General features: G+C 52.3%; 1 protein-coding gene across 2 annotated transcripts; it reads left to right on the top strand.

Annotated features, from left to right (window-relative positions):
* The first annotated feature begins 4,404 nt into the window (after nt 1-4,404).
* On the top strand, nt 4,405-11,027 carry lig4 (ligase IV, DNA, ATP-dependent). 2 transcript variants are annotated; one of them, XM_052059192.1, is made up of 3 exons: nt 4,405-4,652; nt 5,323-7,390; nt 9,730-11,027. In XM_052059192.1, the coding sequence occupies exons 2-3, from the start codon at nt 5,328-5,330 to the stop codon at nt 10,397-10,399; spliced, it is 2,733 nt and encodes a 910-aa protein (XP_051915152.1). In that variant the 5' UTR covers nt 4,405-4,652; nt 5,323-5,327; the 3' UTR covers nt 10,400-11,027. The 2 variants fall into 2 exon arrangements, with proteins under 2 accessions (XP_051915152.1, XP_051915153.1); XM_052059193.1 differs by lacking the exon at nt 4,405-4,652 and adding an exon at nt 4,749-4,822.
* Nucleotides 11,028-11,380: the final 353 nt, after the last annotated feature.

Here is an 11,380-nt window from a genome sequence, read left to right as displayed (position 1 = left end):
TATCCCCCCGCCCCCCTCCCACCCCCCGCAATGAATGCGTGGCACTCCATTGATCTGCCGGGGTCCCACCGCGGCAGTCCCGCAAATCCTTTGCCACAATAAGCCCAATACAGTCCAGGGGTTTGAATTATTAATACCCCAGTTCTCAGTCGCCGGGTAAAACTAATTAGTTGAGAACGTTTCTTAATGGTTGCATTGCTTCCAGTCAAGATGAGTGGAGCCAAATAATGAAATAACGACTAAAATTGGAGAGAGAAAAAAAAAATTCTAACTCACTGAAACTACATTCTGTGCCACAAATAAGTTCAAGTCAACCTAATTGTCAAATCTGCACATGAAATGTATTTCATCTCAACCACAGGAGAGAGAGAGGAGCCGCCGCGGGTGCCCGCGCCGCCATCAATTTATTGTATAGTCAACTAGAAAGGCTGTCGGTCCACTTTTTGTTTTTTTTTTGTTTTTTTTATATAAGACCAGGGCGGCCCGGTAGTCCAGTGGTTAGCACGTCGGCTTCACAGTGCAGAGGTACCGGGTTCGATTCCAGCTCCGGCCTCCCTGTGTGGAGTTTGCATGTTCTCCCCGGGCCTGCGTGGGTTTTCTCCGGGTGCTCCGGTTTCCTCCCACATTCCAAAAATATGCTTGGCAGGCTGATTGAACACTCCAAATTGTCCAAATTGTTCGTTTCTGTGTGCCCTGCGATTGGCTGGCAACCGATTCAGGGTGTCCCCTGCCTACTGCCCGGAGACAGCTGGGATAGGCTCCAGCACCCCCCGCGACCCTTGTGAGGATCAAGCGGTTCGGAAGATGAATGAATGAATGAATATATAAGACGAAGGTCCAGTCCCATGCACGGCGGTCATGGGGAGCAGGTCTATATGCCAATTTACTATGGTCAAGCCAAGCTTCTACAAATCAACACTCCTCACAACCAACCAATAATGGGGTACGTGAAAATAACAATTATTCACTTTGCCAGTACACAGCAATAACAAATTTATTATTTTATACAGGGCGGCCCGGTAGTCCAGTGGTTAGCACGTCGGCTTCACAGTGCAGAGGTACCGGGTTCGATTCCAGCTCCGGCCTCCCTGTGTGGAGTTTGCATGTTCTCCCTGGGCCTGCGTGGGTTTTCTCCGGGTGCTCCGCCAATCGCAGGGCACACAGAGACGAACAACCATTCGCACTCACACTCACACCTAGGGACAATTTAGAGTGTTCAATCAGCCTGCCACGCATGTTTTTGAAATGTGGGAGGAAACCGGAGCACCCGGAGAAAACCCACGCAGGCCCGGGGAGAACATGCAAACTCCACACAGGGAGGCCGGAGCTGGAATCGAACACAGTACCTCTGCACTGTGAAGCCGACGTGCTAACCACGGACTACCGGGTCGCCTATTATTATTATTATTATTATTATTATTATTATTATTATTATTATTATTACCATCGGAAAATGGATGAATGGATGAATGGCATTTCATATTCGATGTTCATGCTCCGAGAAGAAAAAATAATGAACGGTAAATGACTCACAATTTACTGGAGTACTTGAGTAGTTCACTCAGCGACTACATACGTTCTCCAGTAATTATTCCGAGGGCTACTTTGGACTTTCGCTCGAGTCACATTATTCCAAAGTAATCGTTTTCTTACTTGAGTGTCCTTTTTGCCCACGTTTCTGCACGGAACGTTCAACTTTCGAGTGATTCATGCAACTTCCAGTTGGCGCCCTTTTCACCCGCTTAGCCCACCGGAACGACTTTTCACAAAATGCAAATGGCAAGACTGCAAAACAACACGCCGTCGTGTGGGCTGCGGTTGTGTAAGCACGAAAGGTCAGCCTCTTGTTGCCAGCGTGTTATCTCGGTTTTACGACATTTTTTTTTCCCTTTGTCGTTTTGCTTACAGACGGCCCAGTTTCCTAATGTTTTTTTAGGCCAACATCTCAGTGTGCACGCGGTCCCCATTAAGCCCCCCCCCCCCCCCGTGTGTGTTTTAGCTTGAGCCTCGGCACTGGCGCGTTTGGCGGACACGCACGCACGCAAACATGGCCCCCGTGTGACCTTGATCCCGCTGGTGCACACGTACTGCTGAGTAAGATTGCGATAGGCAGTCATTCTCTCTTGCTAATTGGATACGGTCTCGCTAAAGTCTTCATATTTTCGTATAATAATAATAATAATAATAATAATAATAATAATAATAGGCGGCCTGGTAGTCCAGTGGTTAGCACGTCGGCTTCACAGTGCAGAGGTACCGGGTTCGATTCCAGCTCCGGCCTCCCTGTGTGGAGTTTGCATGTTCTCCCCGGGCCTGCGTGGGTTTTCTCCGGGTGCTCCGGTTTCCTCCCACATTCCAAAAATATGCATGGCAGGCTGATTGAACACTCTAAATTGTCCCTAGGTGTGAGTGTGAGTGCGAATGGTTGTTCGTCTCTGTGTGCCCTGCGATTGGCTGGCAACCGATTCAGGGTGTCCCCCGCCTACTGCCCGGAGACAGCTGGGATAGGCTCCGGCACCCCCCGCGACCCTAGTGAGGATCAAGCGGCTCGGAAGATGAATGAATGAATGAATGAATGAATCCTTGTGTCTTTTCCAATCCAACTTCACTGGATGATGTTTTGACTTTTACAAAACCATAACAAATAGAAATCAACATCAGACAATCAAACGGTACATCCTGAATTATAGGCACGGGAAGCTCTCCGTGAAGACTTTGCATCTCGCCACATCACCCTGAACTCAGCAAACAGAAGTTGTTGACATCTCAACGAAGCATTAATGATCGTTCCTGATTGTTATCATATCAGCAGCGGTGTGTATTAGGTTCAAATGATAAAGAGGGAGTTAAACTGTCTTGCGCGAGAGAGAGAGAGCAAAGTCCCATTAAGCACAACACCGCTACTTTACCTCAATCACATTTAAATGTTATATAATGGCACGGGTTTTGCTCAGCGAGGAGCAGCGCATCTTAAAGGGGCAAGTGATAAGGTTGCATAAGAAGCAGCATTGTTGTTTTCCACGCGGCTGTTGATCTGTGTTGAGCTTCTGAATGGGATGCTGATAGCCGCGTTAGTTGACTGAAGGTCACTACTTCCCAACCCAAATGAAAAAAAAAGGTTCGAGTTTAAAAATGGCTTCGCCCCACAAATCCAAAAATATTGTCTGTTCATCATGTGTAAATTCTGATCAAAAACTCCTGTTGTGGAGAAGGTGAGGGAGACACGATCCGTGCCTTGAGGAACACCGCGTTACACGGTTACTGCAGTCATCCAGGCAAACAATTCAGTGGAATTTAAAAAAAAAAAATTCTCAGATGATAAATAATATATGCCTGTGAGCATTATCTGTAATATTATCTGTCTTCATGTGCTGCTTCATTGTTTATGTGCAAATTTCAGTTGAAGGAATTATATTGCTGCATCTATCAATGCTACATGTTAGCATGTCTATGGCAGTTTCTATTACATGTTAGCATTAAGCTAGAGGGGGCATTTCTAAGGCAAATTTTTTCAAAGTTTTTGTGATGTCCATACCACATCAACAAAATTGACAAATAAATCAATAAGGTACAGGAACAAAGTCTCTTCACTTCGTTACCTAACACTTCAGCCCGTGATTGAAGGATCAAGCTCCGTAAACAAGCAACGCATCTCATCCGCCACCCCTCCACCCTGCTCCTTGGCAGTGACGTCAACTGTTTACTATCTTGTGGCTGGTTGCAGTCCGACAGGATTTACGTAACTAAAACCCCCGCGCACGCTGCAGGCCAGCATGACAGGAGGAGGCACTTTGCTGCAGAGGCACCCCGGCACCGAGTCACCCAATCTCTTAGAGACACGCACACGAGCACGCACGCCCACCACGACGAGCACAGCTCAATGGACGCAAGTGTTTTTCCTCCCCGCTGCACTGAGGTTTGTGCATGTGAAAGCACATCAAAGCGCACGTCATAGTTCCATGTGACAGTCGTCCACGCACGCGCACACACACGTACCTTTTCCGGCAAGCACTGAGGCAGCCGCGTAAACAACCCTGGCAGCTCAAGCGTTTCCCACGTTCCCTTGTACGAGCAGTGGTCGCCCCCTGTTGGCTGGTAATTTTATATACAGCGTGTGCGCAAAGCTCTGTGCAGTTAAAAATAGAATCCAAATGACAACAAAACAACAGGACGCTGCCTCCCCCCCAGCATGCCGATGAGAGCGCGCGAGCGCGCGCGCACACACGCACACACATCCGGTAGTTATTTTTCAGGACATATTTCATTGTCCACGGACAGTATATTTTCGTAAATGTTTGTGAATTTTCGTTTGTGGATTTCATTCTATTTTTTAAAAAATATTTTTATTATTCTACTGTTTCTTGACATACAGTCTAATACCACATTAGTTCCGCCTTTGTTTCCAGGGGAACATTTTTGTCTGGCACCAGCTCAACCAGGAAGTGTTTTTATTCACTCGTCGATGTATCTAAGATTAAAAATCACAGAGTACAGATAAAAGATATTAGAAAAATGTTCTTTGGATATGCACTGTATCGTTGCGTGTACTGTTACTGTCGCAATTTTGAGCCCGTACAGATTTTTAAAAGAAATACCAACTGAAAATGTACGCTTTTGCTTGGGGAAAGTAACCGGACGGCTCCACTCATAAGGTAAACAAATACAGTACATTCTCTCACACCAGCAGTACTTTTAAAAATTTAACTAAGTCTATATATCTTAACCATAGAACCACGTCCTCAGTAAACGTAGAAAAATGGATGAGATTCGGGTTTTACTTTCACGGAACTCGCGGGCAGAAGGCCGAGTTCACCCTCAACTGGTTGGTTTCTCCTATGATGGTGTCATTGTGAATATGTTAGTTGTGACAATCTAATTTGCCTCAAGGGATAATTGAAGTACCCATCGATGGATTTGTCAATTGATCTATCACATGTACACAAAATACGTGTATTAGTTTGTGGCCATGAAATAGCTGTGAAATAACTTTCTATGGAAATATTCAGATCGCATTGGACAGGGATTATCGTTTAATTTTCATGATAATGATTTGTATCCAACTTTACCAATTTCACTGCCACAAATTTAAATTTGGTGCTCACATTGTGTATTGTGAGGATCGCCCCCACCCCGCACGCCATATCCGGGGCTCTGTAATATTGAACAAGGGAATAGACGATATTCCTTGTCAAATAGAGCACCACGTTGCGCTTCGAGAGTGCATCAGACATGTTTCAAACTAAATGCTCAAAATGTAATTACATTTCACTCCTATTGAGATCGAGTTACATGATTCGACAGTACAGTTTTCATTTATTTCAGAATAAATGGAGGGGCCGTCGGAAAACACCGCGGGCGATCAACCGCCGATCGTCGCCGCTCAAGTCCCCTTCCTTCACCTGTGCAATACTTTAGAAAAAATCCAGAAATCGAAACTGCGCCCAGAAAAGTCCAAGACCCTCGGGGATTTCATCGCGTCATGGAGAACGTTCCACGCCGCCCTGCATAAGGATGATCCCAAAACAACCGACTCTTTCTACCCGGCGATGCGTCTCATCGTTCCCTCATTCGAGCGCGAGCGAATGGCTTACGGCATCAAAGAAAACATGCTCGCTAAACTTTACATCGACGTATTATGCCTCCCGAAAAACGGTCCCGAAGCCAACAAGCTCTTGAACTACCGCACACCGACCGCGTCTCAAGGGGAATCCGGAGACTTTGCCGGCATGGCGTACTTTGTGCTGAAGAAGCGCTGCGCCGGTCAGGGGAAGCTCAGCATCAAGGAGGTCAACGATTTTCTCGACTCGGTTGCGCTCAACAACGCGAGCAAGAAGAAAGACCTCGTGAGAAGCGGCCTGCTGCACCTCATCACGCAGAGCTCGGCCCTTGAGCAAAAATGGCTGATCCGAATGATCCTGAAGGACATGAAGCTCGGCGTGAGCAAGGAAACGGTCCTTCAAGTCTTCCACCCGGATGCCGCCGAGCTCTACAACGTGACCACGGATTTGGACAAAGTGTGCCGGCAGCTCCACGATCCTTCGGTGTCTCTGAGCGAAGTTTCCATCGGACTTTTCTCCGCCTTCAAACCCATGTTGGCCGCCGTGGCGAACATCGGCGGCGTCGAGAAGCAGATGGCGAACGGGCCTTTTTACATCGAAACCAAGCTGGACGGGGAACGCGTACAACTCCACAAAGATGGCGACGTGTACAAGTACTTCAGTCGCAACGCCTTCGACTACACGCAGCAGTTCGGCGGCTCGCCGCGCCAGGGTTCGCTGACGCCGCACATCCACGGCGTCTTCCGGAGCCACGTCGTCAATTGCATCCTGGACGGGGAGATGATGGCTTACGACCCGAGCGCCAAGACTTTCATGCAGAAAGGGAGCAAATTCGACATCAAGAGACTGGCGGACGATTCCGAGTTGCAGACTTGCTTCTGCGTCTTCGACGTGCTCTTGGTCAACTCCCGGAAGCTCGGCGCGGAAACGCTGAAGAAGCGCGATGAGATCCTGCGGACGATTTTCACACCGCTGACCGGACGCATCCACTTGGTGGCCAAAACGGAAGCCCGGACGGCGCAGGACGTGGTGAATTCCCTCAACGACGCCATCGACCAGCGAGAAGAAGGCATCATGGTGAAGGATCCTCGCTCCGTCTACAAACCGGACAAGCGAGGCGAAGGCTGGCTGAAGATCAAACCGGAATACGTGGGGGGCCTGATGGACGAGCTGGACGTTCTGATCGTCGGCGGCTACTGGGGGAAAGGGAAGAGGGCCGGCATGATGTCCCATTTCCTGTGCGCCGTGGCGGAAGCTCCGGCGCCCGGCGATAGACCTTCGGTTTTCCACACGCTCTGTCGCATCGGCTCCGGCTACACCATGAAGGAACTGTACGAGCTGGGCTTGAAGCTGGCCAAGCACTGGAAGGTCTACCGCAAAAACGACCCGCCGGCCGACATCCTGTGCGCCGGCGAGAAACCCGAGGTGTACATCGAGCCTCGCAACTCGGTCATCCTTCAGGTGAAGGCGGCCGAGATCGTCGCCAGCGACGTGTACAAAACCAACTGCACCCTGCGCTTCCCGAGGATCGAGAAGATCCGCCACGACAAGGAGTGGCACCAGTGCATCACCCTGGACGAGTTGGAGCGGCTGCGCGGGAAGGCCTCGGGGAAACTGGCCTCGCGACACCTTTGCATCGGCGCCGCCGCCGACCCGCCGAGAAAAAGACCCAAGCGGCCCGCCGGATCCAAGAAGGCGCTCGGTGAACTCTTCAAGCCGCAGGATCTCTCCGGGGTCACCAAGGAGACGGACATCTTTGAGGACGTGGAGTTCTGCATCCTCAACGGGACCGACGATCACCCCAAGGCCGAGTTGGAGAAAGCCGTGGCCAGGTAAATCGCTCGTTAGCGCACGTGAGGTCGGTGGCCAGGTAAATCGCTCGTTAGCGCACGTTGTTGGGTGGCCAGGTAAATCGCTCGTTAGCGCACGTTGGGTGGCCAGGTAAATCGCTCGTTAGCGCACGTGCGGTCGGTGCCCAGGTAAATCGCTCGTTAGCGCACGTGCGGTCGGTGCCCAGGTAAATCGCTCGTTAGCGCACGTGCGGTCGGTGGCCAGGTAAATCGCTCGTTAGCGCACGTGCGGTCGGTGGCCAGGTAAATCGCTCGTTTGCGCAGGTGCGGTCGGTGGCCAGGTAAATCGCTCGTTAGCGCACGTGCGGTCGGTGGCCAGGTAAATCGCTCGTTTGCGCACGTGCGGTCGGTGGCCAGGTAAATCGCTCGTTTGCGCACCTGCGGTCGGTGGCCAGGTAAATCGCTCGTTTGCGCACGTGCGGTCGGTGGCCAGGTAAATCGCTCGTTAGCGCACGTGCGGTCGGTGGCCAGGTAAATCGCTCGTTAGCGCACGTGCGGTCGGTGGCCAGGTAAATCGCTCGTTTGCGCACCTGCGGTCGGTGGCCAGGTAAATCGCTCGTTAGCGCACGTGCGGTCGGTGGCCAGGTAAATCGCTCGTTAGCGCACGTTGTTGGGTGGCCAGGTAAATCGCTCGTTAGCGCACGTTGTTGGGTGGCCAGGTAAATCGCTCGTTAGCGCACGTGCGGTCGGTGCCCAGGTAAATCGCTCGTTAGCGCACGTGAGGTCGGTGGCCAGGTAAATCGCTCGTTAGCGCACGTTGTTGGGTGGCCAGGTAAATCGCTCGTTAGCGCACGTTGTTGGGTGGCCAGGTAAATCGCTCGTTAGCGCACGTTGTTGGGTGGCCAGGTAAATCGCTCGTTAGCGCACGTGCGGTCGGTGCCCAGGTAAATCGCTCGTTAGCGCACGTTGTTGGGTGGCCAGGTAAATCGCTCGTTAGCGCACGTTGTTGGGTGGCCAGGTAAATCGCTCGTTAGCGCACGTTGTTGGGTGGCCAGGTAAATCGCTCGTTAGCGCACGTGCGGTCGGTGCCCAGGTAAATCGCTCGTTAGCGCACGTGCGGTCGGTGCCCAGGTAAATCGCTCGTTAGCGCACGTGCGGTCGGTGGCCAGGTAAATCGCTCGTTTGCGCAGGTGCGGTCGGTGGCCAGGTAAATCGCTCGTTAGCGCACGTGCGGTCGGTGGCCAGGTAAATCGCTCGTTTGCGCACGTGCGGTCGGTGGCCAGGTAAATCGCTCGTTTGCGCACCTGCGGTCGGTGGCCAGGTAAATCGCTCGTTTGCGCACGTGCGGTCGGTGGCCAGGTAAATCGCTCGTTAGCGCACGTGCGGTCGGTGGCCAGGTAAATCGCTCGTTAGCGCACGTGCGGTCGGTGGCCAGGTAAATCGCTCGTTTGCGCACCTGCGGTCGGTGGCCAGGTAAATCGCTCGTTAGCGCACGTGCGGTCGGTGGCCAGGTAAATCGCTCGTTAGCGCACGTGCAGTCGGTGGCCAGGTAAATCGCTCGTTTGCGCACGTGCGGTCGGTGGCCAGGTAAATCGCTCGTTAGCGCACGTGCGGTCGGTGGCCAGGTAAATCGCTCGTTAGCGCACGTGCGGTCGGTGGCCAGGTAAATCGCTCGTTTGCGCACCTGCGGTCGGTGGCCAGGTAAATCGCTCGTTAGCGCACGTGCGGTCGGTGGCCAGGTAAATCGCTCGTTAGCGCACGTGCGGTCGGTGGCCAGGTAAATCGCTCGTTTGCGCACCTGCGGTCGGTGGCCAGGTAAATCGCTCGTTAGCGCACGTGCGGTCGGTGGCCAGGTAAATCGCTCGTTAGCGCACGTGCTGTCGGTGGCCAGGTAAATCGCTCGTTTGCGCACCTGCGGTCGGTGGCCAGGTAAATCGCTCGTTAGCGCACGTGCGGTCGGTGGCCAGGTAAATCGCTCGTTAGCGCACGTGTGGTCGGTGGCCAGGTAAATCGCTCGTTTGCGCACCTGCGGTCGGTGGCCAGGTAAATCGCTCGTTTGCGCACGTGCGGTCGGTGGCCAGGTAAATCGCTCATTAGCGCACGTGCTGTCGGTGGCCAGGTAAATCGCTCGTTTGCGCACCTGCGGTCGGTGGCCAGGTAAATCGCTCGTTAGCGCACGTGCGGTCGGTGGCCAGGTAAATCGCTCGTTAGCGCACGTGCGGTCGGTGGCCAGGTAAATCGCTCGTTTGCGCACCTGCGGTCGGTGGCCAGGTAAATCGCTCGATTGCGCACGTGCGGTCGGTGGCCAGGTAAATCGCTCGTTAGCGCGGTCAACCGCCGTGGCCAAAGAATGACCCCGCTCTGCGTTGCCTCGACTTCAGGTGCGGCGGTTTCGTCGTTCAGAACCCGGGGCCGGAAACCTACTGCGTCATAGCCGGACTGGAGAACGCGCGGGTGAGGAATCTGATTTTGTCCGACCGGCACGACGTGGTGCGGGCCCCCTGGCTGGTGGAGTGTCTGGAGCGGAAGCGGGTGCTGGCGTGGCAGCCGCGCCACATGATCCACATGTCGCCCTCCACCAAGGAACGCTTCGCCGAGGCCTACGACGGCTACGGCGACGGCTACTTCCTGGACACGGACGAACGGCAGCTGCGGGAAGCGTTCGGCCGCGCGGGAGGGGCGGGCGGCCTGGTGGCCGTCGACGTCGGCCGAGTCGAGGAGCGTTACGGCTGGGGCGACCTTCCCACCAGTATGTTCAGACCTTTCAGGGTTTACATGGACCGCTACGCCGACGCGGACGAGCCCGCCGGCGTCATTTCCGCAAGCGTGTTGGATATCAGGGCCCTGGAGTTTCGTTACCACGGAGGCGCAGTGGTCGAGAAGTTGGAGGAAGGCGTGTCGCACGTGGTCGTTACGGCCGAAAGCGGACTGGAGCGTTTGAGGGGATTGAGGCGCGGCTTTCGAAAGAAGTTCAAAATCGTCAGAGATTCTTGGGTGACGGACTCGATCCGAGCGGGACGCTTGATGAACGACGACAACTATTTAGTCTGAAAAGCCTTCCCTGGGATATGCGGCGGCTTTGGAATTCCGCCTTGTGAATGATGATTTATTTGTCGTCCGGTGTCGTGGGATGGACAGAAATTGAGGACCTTGCCGATGGACAGAAATTGAGGACCTTGCCGATGGACAGAAATTGAGGACCTTGCCGCCGATGATCCCGATTGGACTTTTTAAAAGCTCAGCGAGTTTGTGGACATTTTTTTTGTCTTGGACAAAAATCAAATAATTCAGAATCAACGCATTGTTCGGCGAGTCAAATCATGTCAAAATATTTTTTAAAAATATGAAATTAGTCTTCCTTTCGAGTAACCTCGACATCATACATGAGAGTTTGATGACTTTCCAGGGGTTTCGCGCTTCGCTTTTTAGAGTCGCGTTTCATTTTATTACAAAATCCCGAAAGCAATTCGTGCACTACTGAGATATTCTGGACTTTCTGATATTTCCCATCATGCAACTGTCATGGCTCATCACATGTAGCTCACTTGGGTTTTTAATCGTCTCCCTCTAGATTCCTGTAGTCCACACGCTTTTTGTCACGTGGGGGAAATTTGGATGTGTAAAATGAATTCTTTTCCAATGCATGTAATGGCGGCATTTAAAAAAAAAAGAAAATAAAGATGGCAAATAATTGATTCTTGTTCCCCCCCCCTTTTTCCTCTCTTCAACATCCCACTCATCTGTCCGACGGTGGGCTGTATGTCACATGAGGTGTTTAAAACTGGCAAAGCCCCTCACAGCAAAGGCAACCTGATATTTTCTGCCTTCCGAAATGTCACCAGCGTGTCTTGGGACTCATTGATATGTTATAACCTTCATTTCGTCTCACTCCAGGGTGCTACCCGTGGTGTCTGGGCATTGTTGGATCGAAAATAATTTTGGGGGGTGGGGGGGAATGAGCGATGGTATCTACTGAGTCTTTAAGGTGACATGGTGTGGTGGTGGTGGGGGGGGGGGTCTTGCAACCAGAGT

Source organism: Hippocampus zosterae, chromosome 2 (genome assembly GCF_025434085.1).
Source record: "Hippocampus zosterae strain Florida chromosome 2, ASM2543408v3, whole genome shotgun sequence".
In the NCBI taxonomy this organism is placed as follows: domain Eukaryota; kingdom Metazoa; phylum Chordata; class Actinopteri; order Syngnathiformes; family Syngnathidae; genus Hippocampus; species Hippocampus zosterae.
The sequence above is the reverse complement of the archived record's forward strand: the minus strand, read 5'-3'. Positions and strand labels throughout refer to the sequence as shown.

Excerpts from the sequence above, each read along its gene's own strand:
- lig4 (XM_052059192.1), top strand. The coding sequence starts at position 5,328 with ATGGAGGGGCCGTCGGAAAACACCGCGGGCGATCAACCGCCGATCGTC. Across the intron at positions 7,391-9,729 it reads TTGGAGAAAGCCGTGGCCAG|GTGCGGCGGTTTCGTCGTTC; the intron begins GTAAATCGCTCG and ends CCTCGACTTCAG.